At 44.3% G+C, this 17108-nt stretch overlaps 1 protein-coding gene across 1 annotated transcript in view; it reads left to right on the plus strand.

Moving 5' to 3' along the window:
- Window positions 1–17108, plus strand: part of RHPN2 (rhophilin, Rho GTPase binding protein 2) — a 45250-nt gene that overhangs the window by 2840 nt on the left and 25302 nt on the right. Inside the window, exons 3-4 of the mRNA XM_005862670.2 lie at window positions 12660–12788; window positions 16060–16135. Of these exons, the coding sequence (XP_005862732.1) occupies window positions 12660–12788; window positions 16060–16135 (205 nt within the window). The remainder of the gene's footprint in view (window positions 1–12659; window positions 12789–16059; window positions 16136–17108) is intronic.

A 17108-nucleotide genomic window follows, 5' to 3' on the forward strand; every position in this document is an offset into this window, starting at 1 on the left:
GTGTCTGGGAACCTCTTCTCTAGCTACTTCTGTAACAGGGTGAAAGGGAGATTATTACTGGAGGAGACTGGGAAAATATTGTAACATTTCACCTTTTAAAAGGTCTGACAGTGCCCCCGTCCCCAGAAAAGTCGGAATTGTCAGGTCCACAGCACTGTGGACCACATGTGGCCACTGCAGCTCGGGAGAGACCCTTGTTTTCAGGAGTGCCTGCTGTGTGCTGGGCTTGCTGTGCTGGGAAGGCCGCAGGCATGGCCCCCGGTATGTTGAGGCTGCAGGTTTTGGTTGACACTTTGACGAGCCAGTTCTGTAGCCGAGGGGACAGGTGGGCAGCCCTGACTCATGGCTTTCCCAGAAGCAGGCTACAGTTGATTTATTTGCCTGTTCATTCACCCACAAATGGATTTGTTGAGCACCTACTAAGTGGCAGTAGTGTTTGAAGTGCCAGGATAAAGTTGCGAGCAACTCAAATGAGACTGCTTTCATGACACTTGGTTTCTTGTGGTGGAACCTGAATGAATACCCAAGTAAACATCTAATCATGTCAGGAGGTGATGTTTCTAGGATGTTGATGAAAGGGAGATATGATAGAGGTTGACGAAGGGTGGTCAGGGAGGCCCTCTCTGACCAGGAGACTTGGGGTTTCTCAGGTGGGAACTAGGGCGGTTTTGTCTGTCTTGGTCTGTTAATAACAGCAGACAGCCTTTCTCAGGCCCAATAGCTCAAGCTCATTGTCAAGTCGGCAGTTGTAGAGCTGGCAGGGGTGGAGTGTATTGTTAATGATTCTCACAGTGACCTAAAGGTTCAAAGTGCCCCTCTATGGAGAATGTTGTCAGAGGAAACCCTGAAGGTATTTATTAATCTGACTCAACCGGTACCAACGGTTTCCCAAAAACAAAGGGCATTTAGCCAAGCCCAGCTCTAGCCCTGTGGATTTACCTGGGTTGCTGATTAGGTGGCCCTGCCAGCAAGGGGTAGTTTTAGTTACAAATTGGGCCCCGCTGTTACGCCTGTCCGCTTTTCTGTTTTCAGGTTCCCATATTACCCATCACAGCCCCCAGATAAAGGTAGAGCAGTTGGAATATGTTTGAGGGGAGGGCATTTGGAAAAATGTCCCCCAAAATGCAGAAATGCAAGGGTCCCAGTCCTTAGCTGCATTGGTAAGGGCAGGCACCGTGAGGAGCCAGGTTTATACCCCTTCAAAGTCTTCTCCGACCTGTATCAGCCAGGAGCCCATGAACTTCCTGGAGTTTGATTAGGAAGATATTGGATATTTTTTTTAATGAGATATCAGATATTTTTAATGTTCTTTTTCAGGCTAAGCCAGGACAATATTCTCTCTCTTTTCCCAGTTCCCTCCCCTCCCTTGAGAAAAGCTGGGGTAGAAATGTGATGACATTTCTCTGAAACAGAGTCAGTCTTAGTGAAATTTAAAGCAGGTTGCCATATAGTTTACATTAACTGGTTCTTTGTTTTTAATCCTCTAATGGTCGAATTTTTACATATTGGCAACTAGTTCAAGGGGTGGGGGGCAATAAACACTCTAGTAGTCAAGCAAACAAGTCCCACAAATCTCTAGTTTGTGACCTCCAGCCCAAAGGGTTGTGAAGTTCTGTGCCAGGGTGACCTGGGTGGCTTTGGCTGTAAGGAGAGTGATGGAGGAAAATGACTGCTCACACTGTCAGTTCTGAGGGGGCTGGTGCGTGTCTCTGCAGTGGTGTGTGCAAGCTCTCCGTGGCCTTTAGCGCCTGCCCTAATTCTGAGACCTGCCTTCTTACACTGAGAGATGAACTGGGGGCCCATGTCCTGGCTGCTCGGCTGACCTGCTGCCTTAGCCTGGTGCCTACATGAGAGCACCAGGCAGCACTTGCTGTAGTTTACCTGAACCCCTGGCAGAGCGAGATTTGGGGTCAGATGGATTAAGGCCAAGTTGCTCCAATAAGGCCTCTGAAGCTGGTGCAAGCCTATGGTGCCTTTTCCTGGAAGGACAATTTTACTAAAAGACTTGGGGGAGAGGGGAAATGATGCAAAAACAAATGGAGATATATGGGTCAGAATGCAAAATTCACATGCATTTAACAAATAAACCATGGGGATGTTAAAGAAATTTTGGACTTGGGGCAAGAAGCCATCATCACACAGGGACTCTTATGGTGGAAAAGGCCTCAGAAACTCCAAACTGAGGAAACCAGGTGCAGATGTGGTCAGTAGCCTCGGGAAATAATTGAATGTGGCTTTCCTTCCCCTGTTCACACTTGGTGGGTGATCCCTTAGACAAAGTAAGTGGCACACCTTCCAATTCTGGACTTTTGTAGTATGTGCATGCTCCTTATGAAAACCCAAGGGAGTGGGCCTTCCCTGGTGGTCTAGGGAGGCCATGGAGACTCTGGGCAGGAAAGGGCTGAAACGCCTGCTGCCTCATCCCCGTTGGCCTCAGACCACAGGGTGTTGGCTGTACCCAGACCACAGGGCCTCAGAGGAGGTGCACACCCAAGGGAAAGCTGAGAAAAGCCATGTTCTAACAAGAAGGCCCGTAAAAGCCATTCTTTTTCATCTGGAAAGGCAGCTCAGGTGCAGGCATCAGTATGGAGGAGACCAAGGCTCTGGTCTTAATTCCTAACTTGAGTCAGCTGATTCCATTCTTGTCTGTTGCCCCAAGCTATTCCCGCAGCCTGGATACAGGAGCTGAACACATGCACCATATTGAATTGGTGTGCCTTAGTCGAAAAGCCCCTTTCCACAAGTGAATCAGTGAAAAATCATTACCTGTACTAGAAACAGCTCAAACTCTATAGTTGACTTCTGAATCATTGGTATACCCCAGCGATTTTCAACCAGTGTGCCACAAGAATTTTTAAAACACCCAATACCTCACTATTTAGTCAGGAACACTGACCTCTTTTCCAACTTTTATTTTTTTTAAATATATTTTTATTGTTTTCAGAGAGGAAGGGAGAGGGAGAGAGAGATAGAAACATCAATGGTGAGAGAGAATCATTGATCGGCTGTGTCCTGCACACCCCACACTGGGGATCGAGCTTGCAACCCGGGCATGTGCCCTTGACTGGAATCGAACCTGGGACCCTTAAATCCGCAGGCCAAAGCTCTATCCACTGAGCCAAACCAGCTAGGGCCTCTTTTCCAACTTTGATTATTAAATAGAAAATGACAACAGCCAACACAACAATAGCCATACAAGTGTGAATGCCCTGTCTCTAACCATAAATATATAGGTCATATAATAGAGTTGCATCTTATTGGTTATGTCACATAGTAAGGTTACATCTGATTGGTTAATTCTTGGTTTCCCAAATCCTTATATACAAGTATAGGTACCAGATTTTCTCTTTTATGAATCCTCACTCCAGGATCTTTTTCCATTGATTTTTAGAGATAGTGGAACAGAGAAAGACAGAAATATTATGTGTGAGAAACACATCAATTGGTTGCCTCCTGCACTCGCCCTGACCAGGGCCCGGGCCAGGGAGGAGCCTACAACCGAGGTATGTGCCCTTGACCAGAATCAAATCCAGCACCACCCTTCAGACAGGCCGACGCTCTATCCACTGAGCCAAACTGGCTAGGGCTACGCACCAGATTTTTTTAAAAGTCACTTTTGGAGCAAAAAAGTAGGTAATTACTTTTTTTAAAATTAAAATTATACCTTTTTTGTCATATTGGCAAAAAATATATTTTTTTGGTATGCTACAGAATTTTAGTAATTAGTTTATGTGTGCCAAGAGAAGAAGAAAAGGGTTGAAAATTGCAGGTGTACCCAAAGGGGTCAGCATTGTGGAAACCAAACCCTGCCTAGCCACCAACCCTTTGGAGAGTGACCCACACAAAGAAGTCTATATCCAGAGAGCAGTTCATTGATTTGTTGCAAATCCTAATTCCCAAATTTTTTTCCAAGTCAAGAGGTTGGAGATGTGGCAAATATGTAGAGGTGGAAAAATTGATGGCAATTTGGAGGCTCTCCAGGTATTTGGACAGGGTCTTAGGATCTAAATTGTTATGGGCCCACTCTGCTGCTGAGAACCAGTCAGCACCGCTCCATGCTTCTCCTCTTCCTCCTCCCTTGCTTCTAGACAGTTGCTTCTAGAATCTAGACAGTTGCTTCTTTATTTTGCCATTTGTTTTTTCATTAACTGAAACTTATTATTTCATCAACTGAAATTTGTTGAGCCCCTACCATGTGGTAAAGACTATGCCAGGCTCCAGGAGAAATACAAAGAAATAGAAGGCAAAGGTCTTGTCATCCAGGAGTTATAATTATTTATTTTATCTCATTTCAAAATGGATTTGAGGCACTTAATGCACTCATGTAAGATTAAAACAGGAGTGAATGAGCCTGGCCAGTGTGGCTCAGTTGGTTGAGTGGTATCCATGTACCAGAGGTCGCCAGTTCAATTCCTTGTCAAGGCACATGCCCAGATCAGGAGCTATCCCCATTAGGGGGCATGCAGGCGGCAGCTGATCCATGTTTCTCTCTCTCATTGATGTTTCTGTCTCTCCCTCTCCCTTCCTCTCTGAAATCAATAAAAACATATTTTTAAAAAATCAGGAGTGAATGAGGATGTGGGGGCAGAAGGAAGAAGAATTTAGCCAGAAGTAAGGCTAGTATATGCTACAAGGCCCATATACTTTATTGGACGTGGACCACAGTTTCTGAGCTTCCTGGAAGGCAGAATGAAGAAGGGACTGTGATCTGGAACACATTCTATACCTATTAGCCAAAAGCAAGCTAGTTGCTAAGAAGAAGCCATTTCCAATATCGAGGTCTGGGAGAATGTTCTTCCAAGCATCCTTGTGGACATTATCAGCTAGTGAATCAGTCATGTTCTCAGTAGCATCTCTGTAGTACAGGTTTTACAAGTGGCAGGTTGTGGCCCATGATATGTAGTGAAATTAATTAAACGGGTTGCTGTTGTGGTATAATAAAAAATAAGTATTTGGTCTTTGTGCCTGGTTCCTGGCACAGAGCTCCTAAAAGTCCTGGACTCTGCTGAGTGTCTTTTCTATGCCTGACATGAGAGGGGGGTGCCTTCAGGATGGGGAACTGGTTGCCAGATTAGAGAGTTGGAACTTTCAGCCCCTGACATCCCAGGAGGGGAAAAGAACTGGAGATTGAGTTCAGTCACCAGTGGTCAGTGATTTAACCAATTATGAAGCCTCCATAAAACCAGTGGTTCCCAATGTGGGGCACATGGCCCACAGGGGGCAGTTCAAGAATGTGTTATTAACAGTGAATTTTTTGTATTTCTTATGGTTCTAGGGGCCTCACATACAGTATATAAATATATATTGTGACATATTTATGCATTTCCGTTCTCTATGTTTTGAAAATTTATTTGCTATTTTTTTTTTCATATCACTTCATATTATTTTAACAATTTCTTAGTGATTTCTTCCTCAGTACTTCAACTGTCCTTTTCTTGTATTTTTCTCTTTCATGGATGCCATGTTCTTTGGTAGCTTGTTTAGACCAAGTTAATGGCCTTTCGGCTTCCTCTGTGTGAATAGGAGTTCACTTTTTTAAAAAAATATATATTTTATTGATTTTTTACAGAGAGGAAGGGAGAGGGATAGAGAGTTAGAAACAACGATGAGAGAGAAACATCGATCAGCTGCCTCCTGCACCCCCCCACTGGGGATGTGCCCGCAACCAAGGTACATGCCCCTGACCAGAATCGAACCCGGGACCCTTCAGTCTGCAGGCCAATGCTCTATCCACTGAGCCAAACCAGTCAGGGCAAGGGAGTTCACTTTTTGAATAATAAGAATAATGTGTACGGGCGGAGGGGTGGGGGGAGGCATCAGTATTTTAGAGATGCTTAGGTGGGGCACAGCCAAAAAAAGGTTGGGAACTACTGTGTAAAAACCCTAAACAGTGGGGTTTGGGGACCTCTGGGTCAGTGAACACGGCAAGGTGCTGGGAGGACGGTATGCCGAGAGAGGATATGGAACCTTCACGCCCCTCCTTGGCCTATGGGTCCCTTCCATCTGGCTGTTCCTGAGTTGTACTCTTTAAAATAAACCACAGTAAATCTAAGTAAAGTGTTTTCCTGAGTTCTGTGAGTTGTTGTAGTGAATTATCTAATTGTGGGAACCCCCTCCTCAGGTTAGATGCCCTGTACTTGCAACTGGTGCTTGAAGTGGGGCAGTCTTTTGGCACCAAGCCCATAATTGTGGGGTCTGTGCTAAACCTGGGAGTTGGTGTCAGAAATAAATTGTTGGGCACTCAGTGTCAGAGAATCCAAATTGGAGAGTTGCAAACACCATTGTGTTTAATAAAACAACCTATTAGAGCCATAGCCGGCTTGGCTCAGTGGATAAAGCGTCAGCCTGCGGACTGAAGGGTCCCGGGTTCGATTCCGGCCAAGGGCACATGCCTGGGTTTCGGGCTCAATCCCCAGTGGGGGGCGTGCAGGAGGCAGCTGATCAATGATTCCCTCTCATTGATGTTTCTTTCTATCTCTCTCTCCTTCTCCCTTCCTCTCTGAAATCAATAAAGAAATATATTAATTGCGTACCGCATAGAAATCTCTAAGACATACGCCAGGGACCGCACGTTTCTGGGCAAACTGCACGTTATTTAAATCATCATAATGCACTTTAGGTGTTGTTTTTCAATAATTATAACATTTTTATTTACAAAAACAATTAAACAATTAAAGTTCCTAGTACTTTTTTAACGTATGGTACTGCGTAAAACATTTTCCTCTATGAAGAGGGACCAAACAAAATTTACATAAGTATCTAGATTCGCTCCTTTTTCCATGGGCGTGAAAAACGAGAACACTCGTGAGCGGTCCTTAACAGATGGTGCGCGAAACACGAGAAAACTCCTGAGCGGTACGAAATGTGTTAAAAAAACAAAACAAAAAATGCCCTAGCCGACTTGGCTCAGTGGATAGAGCGTCAGCCTGCGGACTGGGGGGTCCCGGGTTCGATTCCGGCCAAGGGCACATGCCTGGGGTGCGGGCTTGGTCCCCAGTAGGGGGCGTGCAGGAGGCAGCCGATCAATGATTCTCTCTCATCATTGATGTTTCCATCTCTCCTTCTCCCTTCCTCTCTGAAATCAATAAAGAAATATATTTTTAAAAAAACCTATTAGAGTAGAATAGACTATAAGGGCATGAATCACATGTATATCAAAGGATAGTTTTGTGAGAATTTCGTTTTAGAGGTGTGTGTACATGTACTGCGTTAAGATATAAAATGTATTTTTTACTGATGATTATGGCCAAAAAAAATCCCCAAACCAGTGATAGTCACTAAACTGAGCTTCCAACATCTCATTGCCTGGCTTGGGGAGCCCAGATGTACATGTGTGAACATTTTATTGGGCAGTAAGAGGGCAGGTGCCATCACATCTGCAGCCAGGGTCAGGTGGCTTTTTCTGAGGGGAAGGAGCAAAAATTTGTTGGTTCCTCAAGGAGGAGTTCGGTTAAGAGAGGAGGAGAGAGGGGGCACTGAGAAGAAATATAAATACATCACGGACAGAAACTGATGGACCCAGATACGTAGTGAGGTGGAGGAGCCACCCCAGGCGGGAGGGCAGCCCGCAGGGAAAGTGTTAGCACTTTGCTCTCTGCAGGTAAGTGAACAGGTGGTGAGCAAAGCAAAGCTGATAGCGGGGCTGGGTTTTCATCAATGAGGAGGGGGTGGTGGACAGGTACCATTTCTCTGGCTGGAGCTCTTGGCTGATGAACTTCAGGTGTCCTCATCCATGAACTGAGCATAAAGTTTAGTACTGTACTCGGTCTGAGGGATGGCCTGAGGACCTGCCTGGATGGTTCATGGAAATGTGTGCAGCAAGGCCTGGCTCATTACTTGGTTTTCACTGACACTTGTTTTGCAGTGATTCCTAATCTGTATGAAATGAGGAACCCACCTGTAAGGTCTTCAAGTCTGTGTCAGAACCTCTAGTGGAGAACTTGGGTACAGTTCTTCCCTTCGTATTGCTTACCACTATTCTGTACGGTGGATGTACCACATTTTGTGTATCTGTTTGCCAGTTGATGGATCTCTGGATTGTTCCCACTTTGGGGCTATTATGAATAATGCTACTTAAACATTGACCTACATGTCTTTGTTTGGACATAGGCTTTCTTTTCTCTCATATAGATTCCTAGGAGCAGAATTACAATATTAGAGAGTAAGTTTATGTTTAACATTTTTAGAAACTACCCAACTGTTTTCCATAGTGGCTGTGCCATTTACATTCATCAGTGTAGGAGGGTTCCAGTTTCTCTACATCCTCAATAACATTATTGTTTGTCTTTTTTATTATAGGTAATCTAGGGGTGTGTATTGGTATCTCATTATTCTTTCAATATGCATTTCTTTATTGACTAACGATATTTAGTATCATTTCATGCTTATTAGCCATTCATACACCTTCTTTAGTAAAATGTCTATTCCTATCTTTTCCCCATAAAAAATTGAATTGTCTTTTTATTAATGAACAGAACTCTATACATTTTGGATGCAAATTCTTTATCAGATATATAATTTGCAAATATTTTCTTATAGTCTGTGGCTTTTCTTTGTTTTTTTGTTTCTTTTTATGGTGTCTTCTGAATCACAGAAGTTTACAAATTCAACAGAGTCCAATTTATCAATTTCCTTTTTATGGATTATGCTTTCGGTTTGTAGTGAAGAATATTTTGCCCAACCCAAGGTCATGAAGATTTTTCTCCTGTGTTTTTTTAATTTAATTTTTATCTTTATTGATTTCAGAGAGGAATGAAGAAGGAAAGAGAGAAAACTTCTTCTGGAAGTTTTAGAGCTTGAACTCTTGTATTGTAGTCTCTGATCCGTTTTTGACTTAATATTTGAGTATGATAAGAGACTTAGATCAACAGTAAAGATTTAAAAATAAAAAAAATAAAAAGAGACTTAGGTTGTGGAGAAGTTATCATAGCAGGCCTGAGATGGCTATCCTTAGAAAGGCCTGCTTGCAAAGTTGGCCTTTGCCTGGTGTCTGGAAACATAGATTTCAGGAGAGTTCCCACTATTCTCAGAATTAATTAGAGGGGCTCATTGTGCCTAAGTTTGTACAAATAATGTAATTTATGCTGAGCACCTGCTTTCTTTCTGGAAGTCTGGAATGTTAGAACACGCTAGGCAGAGATGCCTGCCTGACTAGCCCCTAGTAGAAACCCTGGACACGATGTCTCTAATCAGCTTCCTTGGTAGATAGTGTTTCACATGTATTGTCATAACTCCCTGCTGGACAAATTAAGCCATTCTGTGTGACTCCCTGGGAAGGGGTCTCAGCCACCTGTGCCAGATTTCCTCCAGACCTCACCTCATGCACCTTTTGCTGATTTTGCTGTGTGTCCTTTGCTATAATAAATCAGCCATGAGTGGTGGGAATGCAGACTGGTGCAGCCATTATGGAAAACAGTATGGAGTTTCCTAAAAAAATTAAATAATGGAACTGCCATTTGACCAGCCATCCCACTTCTAGGTATATATCCTAAGAAACCCAAAATACCAATCAGAAAGAATGTAGCCCAGCCAGCGTGGCTCAGTGGTTGAGTGTAGACCTATGAACCAGGAGGTCACCATTGAATTCCTGATCAGGGCACATACCTAAATTGTGGGCTCGATCCCCAGTGTGGGCCATGCAGGAGGCAGCCGATCAGTGATTCTCTCTCATCATTGATGTTTCTATTTCTCTCTCCTTCTCCCTTCCTCTTTAAAATCAATTTTAAAAATATATTGGAGAAAAAAAAAAGAAAGAATGTATGTTCATAGCAGCACAATTTATAATAGCTAAGATCTGGAAACAGTAGATGAGTGGATAAAAAAAGTTGTGGTACCATGGAATACTATGCAGCAGTAAAAAAGGAGGAGAATCTCTTACCCTTTGAAACAGCATGAGGGACCTGGAGAGTATCATGCTAAGTGAAATAAGTCAGTCAGAGAAAGGCAAGTATCACATGATCTCATTCATATGTGGAATTTAAGTAACAAAATAAACTGATGAATGGAGTGGATACAGAGACATGGAAGCATGAACAGAGTGCAGAATCTCAGAGGGAAGGCGGGGGGGGGTGGGGGGGGGGGGGGGGGTGGGAAGTAATCAACCAAGAACCTTGTATGCATATATGCATGGCCCATAGACTCAGACAATGGGTGGTGAGGGTGGGGAGGCAGGGACAGGCTGGAGGAGGTCGGGGTGGAGGAGGACATATGTAATACTATTATAATCATAGTATTATAGTAATACTATGATTATAATAATTATTTCACAATAAATAATTATTTTAAAAAAGAAATGAATTATTAAAAAAATTAAAATAAGGAATAGACCAAATAAAATAAAACAATTATAATAAAAGAATAAAAATTTAAAAAAGTCAGAGCCGTGAGTACAATTATATTCTGAGTCCTGTGAGTCCTTCTGATGAGTCACTGATCCTGGGGATAGTCTTGGGGACATTGACATATCCAGGGATGTGCAATTGCTTCAGGACCAATTGTCAGAAAGATTGTCTTTTCCCCTTGGAATTGTCTTCTCACCTTTATCAAAGTCAATTGACCACAAATGTAAGGATTTATTTCTGGATTCTATTCAGGTCCATTATGCCAATATTACATTGTCTTGATTATGTGGATTTATAATAAGTTTTAAAATCAGATAGCATAAGTCCTCCAACTTTGTTCTTTTTCAGAATTATTTGATTATTCTAGGTCCTTTGCATTTCCATATAATTTTTAGGGTCAGCATGTCAACATTTACCAAAAAGCTTACTGGTTTGTTATTGCAATTTTATCATATCAATAGAAAATGTCAATGGAGAATGAATATCTTAACAATGGTGAGTCTTCCAATTTATAAACATGACATTTAATGTCTCAACAACGTTTTGAAGTTTTCAGTGTATGAGTATTGTGCTTCTTTTCTAAAATTTATTCCAAAGTATTCTTTTTGATGCTAATTTGAATGAAATTGTTTTTTTAATATTTGAATATTTGTATTGCTAGTATATAGCTATAAAATGATTTTTATATACTTTGCTAAATTTATTAGTTGTAGTATTTGTTTCATGTAAAGATTGTGTCATTTGTGAATAAAGACAGTTTTACTCTTTCTTTCCCATCCAGGTACCTTTAATTTCTTTATTTACCTTATTGGCACTGGCTTGAACTTCCAGTACAATGTTGGTTAGCAGAGGCAGAAGTGGACATCTTTGCCTCATTTCTGATCATAATAAGAGGGAAAGCATGAAGTATGATGTTAGCTGTGAGTTTTCATAGATGCCCTTTATCAAGTTTTGTAAATTCTCTTTTATTCCTAGTTTGTTTAAAATTTTTATCACAGAGCCAAACCACTTGGCATACCTGTTACCAATTACAGGCATACCTTGTTGTATTGCTCTTCACTTAATTGCACTTCACAGATGTTGCATTTTTTACAAATTGAAGGCAAGATCCTCCACCATCAAAAAGATCATGACTCAAAAAAAAAAAAAATAAATCATGACTCCCTTTATAATGGTGGTCTGGAATCAAAAAGATCATGACTCAAAAAAAATAAATAAATCATGACTCCCTTTATAATGGTGGTCTGGAACTGACTCAGCAATATCATGCCTGTACTTTCTAAAAAATGTTTTTAATTTATTGATTGATTTTTAGAGAGAGAAATAGACATCAATTTATTGTTCCACTTATGCATTCATTGGTTGATTCTTTTTTGTTTTTTTAATTTTTATTGATTTCAGAGAGGAAGAAAGAGGGAGAGAGAGATAGAAACATCAATGATGAGAGAGAACCATCAATCGGCTGCCTCCTGCACACCCCCACCAGGGATTGAGCCCGCAACCCAGGCATGTGCCCTTGACTGGAATCGAACCCACGACTCTTCAGTCTGCAGGCCGACACTCAATCCACTGAGCCAAACTGGCTAGGGCCATTAGTTGATTCTTGTGTGTGTTATGACCAGGGATAAAACCTGCAACCTTGTGTATTATTGTGACAATATAACCAACTGACCCCTGTACTCTTCTTTTGCATTTATTAAAGTGACCATGTGTTTTTTGGTCCTTTGTTCTATTAATAATATATGTTACGTTAATTGATTTTCAGGTGTTAAGCCAACCTTGCAGTTGGGGGTGAATTCTTCTTAGTCATGGTGTATAATCCTTTATATATGTAGCTAGGTTCAAGTTGCTAATATTTTATTGAGGATTTTTGCATATTTAGTTATGAAGGCTATTGGTCTGTCATATTGCTTTCTTGTGCTGTCTTGCTCTGGTTTTGGATCAGGATAATATTAGCCTCGTAGAATGAGCTGGGAAGTGTTACCTCCTCTATTTTCTCACCCATTTTCTTTTGAGGGGATAATTTATGGTCCTTTATGGGTGGCTGTGAACAGTTCTCTGTTCTCTTCTCAAGGCTGATTCTTTGCAGAGATGTCTTAGGATTTATGCATGGCAGCTCAGTGTCATTGGCTATGTCCAGGGCCATTTGCTGGTAGATGTGGCTCAAAAAGGGGCAGGTGCCTGGCATTCCTGAGACACCTTATCTGATCACATCTGCAGGTGGTATCTCAGAGCTCCCCTGCAAGGATTGGGGTGTCTGCTCACCTAGCAGCTGGGATATCTGGCTGAGGGTGCTTCTCTCCCCCTCTTTTTTAACAGAGCAGCCACGAACCACAAGGTACGCGAGCAGGTGCGCCTGGAACTGAGCTTTGTGAACTCAGACCTGCAGATGCTCAAGGAAGAGCTGGAGGGGCTCAACATCTCAGTGGGAGTCTATCAGAGCACAGAGTAAGTGTGGATAATGCTTCTTCCAGGTACTTTCTGAGCCTCAGATCATGCCACACCACGAATGGTGAGGCAATCCCCTTTGGGAAGCAAGGAAATGATTAGATTTGGGGTTGAGCAAGATACCAGGGATGAACTTCTGAAGTTTGTTGGGAACATCTGGAGAATTGGACAAAGGCATTTATTTGTCCTGGGACCCTTTGGAACATGGTTTTATGGGAGAACTGCATGGCTGGATCCAGGCAAGGAGATGGCCTCTCTCACATGAACTGGGTGGCTCAGCCATAAAAATGCCCTGAAAGTGCTTTTGTGGTTAGCTGTGAGAGCCGAACTGCCAGGTGGGGCCCAGGTTGCCCAGTCTTCTTCCCTTGAGGCTCAGGCCTCACCACCAGCACAAGGCCTGGATCACTTTGTTAATAGAATGCAAACATGTCTAAACTGCCTTTTATGTCAAAGATTAGGGGACTCATGGGAGTTCTCTGAGGAGAAGCAACTGAGACTTCAGAAATGTGCTCTGTTAAATATTTGAGGAACGGATGTTCTAATTCAGAAGTGTCCCATAGGTAGTGTTTGTGTGAGGCGAGGTATTAAGGTGTGGCTTTCAGAAAGCTCAGGGAGTCTCTCGCCCCAAGGTGGGAACTGTCCATCTTTAAGGAGAAATAACTCTGAGAAGCTCCAAAGAAGAGTTTGCCTCCTTTTCTGCGTGGGGAAGTGAAACTTCTTAAAAGGGAGGAGAGCCCGAGGGGAAACTCAGTCAGAAAATCAATCCCTGGATTAACAGAAGGATGACATTTGAAAACCTTGAGTCATCTTTGGAATGTGCTTTTCCTGATTGTCCCCAGTCCTCTGCACGCCACAGGTGTGTTTTTCAGAGCCAGGGGGAGAGCGTTAGCCCGTGAGACCTGTGAAACCTCTGTTCTCCCCTTTGTGATGTCCGTGGGCCCTGGCTCACTCAGCTCTGGGCTCACAGTGTGGTTTTGGTCTCCTAATCAGAACCAGTGCAGTGTTTCTCCCAGCTACACTCTGGTATTAAATTCCAGTGTTTTGCCCAAAAGGTCAAAGTTCCTCGAGGAGGCAAGGCAGGGCCAAACTTTGGTGATAAATGGAGGATGCTTCCTATTCCCACTTGTTGTACTGAAGCCCAGGGATGCCCATTGTAAAGACCTCCCACAGAGACATGCAGTAAGGCTTCAGTGTGATCACAGTGTGGCTCTAAAGTGGCCAGTTGTCCCCTGGGCCATTGGGAAGAGGAGATAGAGATGTGCACATTCATAATGCCCCCTTGCATTTGAATCCCCCCTCTTCCTGTTTTCAAAGCAGATTGCTTCTTTCTTAGTTGATCTTTATTTTTTTTTTATTTTTTTTATTTTTTATTTTTTCTACCCCCTGATCGCCCTGCGGCTCTGTGTGTGACAGGGTGCGGCGTCCCACCCCCCCCCCCCCCCCCCCCCCCCCCCCCCCCGGGTGGGGTGGGGGGGGGGTGGGGGGGGGGGGGGGGGGCGGTAAGAGGCAGCATCTGGGCTCTGATATTCTGGATTCCACTATTTCTGGGCTCTGGGCCTCACCCAGGATGGGGGTTGCGGCAGCTGGGCCACAGTCCCCTCCCTGGAAGGGGTTCAGCCTGGCCCCAGTTTCTGCCTCTCCCTGCTCATCCAGTGCCTCCCTCCCCCTCCATCCCAGCTCCTTTCTCACTCAGCCAGGCAAAACCCAACCATGGAAAAAATGAGTGTTTGGGGCCAGCCATTAAAGGACGGAAAGTCATGGTTTCCTTTTTCCTTTTCTTCCTGTTCTGGGATCCATCCTGCTCTGGACCATTTAATACCAACAGGGGCTGCCCTTTGGGGGCACCTACTGTGTGCCAGGCGCAGATCTGAAGCCCGTGGTAGATCATCTCATCAGACTCTCCGAATTACACTCTTCACAGACGCCCATTGTACAGATGAGGAAAGAGAGGCCAGCCTGGGGATGAGACCAGAAGATTCCAGTGTTTTGCCCAAAAGGTCAAAGTTCCTCGAGGAGGCAAGGCAGGGCCAAACTTTGGTGATAAATGGAGGATGCTTCCTATTCCCACTTGTACTGAAGCCCAGGGATGTCCATTGTAAAGACCTCCCACAGAGACATGCAATAAGGCTTCAGTGTGATCACAGTGTGGCTCTAAAGTGGCCAGTTGTCCCCTGGGCCATTGGGAAGAGGAGATAGAGATTTGCACATTCGCTCAGCCACATAAGACTCTTAGTTGATCTTTAAACGCTTCTGTGAGGTAGGCAAGGAAGAAACAATCTCATTGTGCAGATGAGAAACACAGGGAGGTCAGAGGTTAGCCTAAGAGTGGGGCTGGGGTGCCCTGGCCAGGGGGGTCTCCTGGACAGGCACAGAAAGAGCAGACCTTGCCTCCAGCCCTATGTGGGGTGAGGACAGGCGGGTGCTGAGGACAGAGGGGAGGGGCATGGCCCATCCTCATCTCCTTCCAGCAGGGTCCGGCTTTCCCTGCGGGCTTTGGGGAAGCCACAAGCCCCGTTGGATCTTGCCTGCTTTGAGCACAGCCCCTTGTTTTCCTTCCAGCACAGAGACAGTTTCAGCTTACAGCTGCATTGTCCATTCACCCTGTTTAGCATTCCTGGCCTTCTCCCCTGGCCGGGCGAGCAGCCTCAGGAGGTCTCCTGTTACAGGTCAGGGAGCTAAATCCCTGTTTGCAGAACACAGCCTGAGCCAGGTTCACTTCCTGTTGGCCCTGCCCCTAAGAACTAGGCTCAGGGTGCACTCCCAGGGTAACCTATGGGGTAACCAAGTAGTCAGTTGCTGGGGGATGAGGTGGAGGGGAAGTAGCTAGCCAGGGCCTGACCCTGGGCTGGGAGCTAGGAGCACTTAGTTGTCCGATGGGGCATCTACCCTCAAGGCCTTCCTCATGCAGGTGATGAGACACCTAGAGAGATATACCCCAAGGAGGAGGCAACTGAGAGCCCAGGGATGAGGGCTGCAGGCGAGGTGGGACCCAGGCGCAGGTCCTGGCACATGGTAGGTTCTCAGCAAAGTTACTGGAGGAAGGGCTGAGATTGGAGGGATAAACTGATTGAGATGGTGGTAGGCCCTTGTGTGTTAGGCTGGGACCAGGACAGGGATGTGTCCAGAGTCTTCTTTATGGAAAATGAACTGGTGTTTGGGGTTGATGTGAGGAGGGGGTGGTGGGGACCTGAGCTGGGCTACTGGGGAGGCTGTAGGTACAGAGTGGCCAGTATAGGGATGTTCATAAACCAAGGTGCTGTGCTTCTTCTAGGGAGACGTTTACAATCCCGCTGATTCCACTTGGCCTGAAGGAAACCAAGGATGTTGACTTTTCAGTCGTTCTTAAGGTAAATCTCAAAGCAATGGGAGCTGGAATCACTGTTTTCTTAAACACCTGTGTCACTGAGCTGGATGCTGGTGTGCCACCGGCCCTGCCTGCTGGGTTCAGGTGGGAAGTGGGAGAAGTACTCTGATTGGAGTCTCCGATATAAAAATGTTGTATTCCCAGCAAGTGGCCTTAGGCTCAATGGGCCAAGCGTCCATTGGTTTCTGCAGGGTGAGCCCGAGCCCCGTTGCTGCACAGAGAACTTAGTGCAGTCTTCTGGTATTCTTTAGTCACTCTGAGGCCAAGTCAAAGAGTGTCTGTGGTGCCTTGTATGCATATATGCATAACCCATGGACACAGACAATAGGGTGCTGAAGACCTGGGGCAAGGAGCGGGGGCGCACTAGAAGAGGTCAAGGGGGAAATTGGGGGACATATGTAATACTTTCAACAATAAAGATTTATTTTTTTAAAAAAAGAGGGTCTGTGGTGGACATGCTTTAGAATTAAAAAATTGTATCCTATTTTAGTATTTTTTTTCTTAAATTTTGTAACTGATATAGGCCATATTTTTGGAAAAATAGCTACATATTTTCCCTAAACATTTTATTGTGAAAATTTCCAAACTTACAGGAAAGATGAAAGAATTTTACAGTGGACTCCTGTATATTCACTACCTAGATTCTATCATGAACATTTTATTATAGTTACTTTCTCACAGATTTATCCATCTCTGCATCCTTGTGTCTGTATACCAACTCATTTTTTAAAATATATTTTTTATTGATTTCAGAGAGGAAGGGAGAGGGAGAGAGAAATAGAAACATCAATGATGAGAAAGAATCACTGATTGGCCACCTCCTGCATGCCCCACACTGGGGACCAAGCCTGCAACCTGCTCATATGCCCCGATCCGAATTGAACCTTGACCTTTTGGTTCATAGATTGACGCTCAACCACTGAGCCACACTAACCAGGCTCATCTTATTGTTTGAT

Source organism: Myotis brandtii, unplaced genomic scaffold (genome assembly GCF_000412655.1).
Source record: "Myotis brandtii unplaced genomic scaffold, ASM41265v1 scaffold165, whole genome shotgun sequence".
Classification (NCBI taxonomy): domain Eukaryota; kingdom Metazoa; phylum Chordata; class Mammalia; order Chiroptera; family Vespertilionidae; genus Myotis; species Myotis brandtii.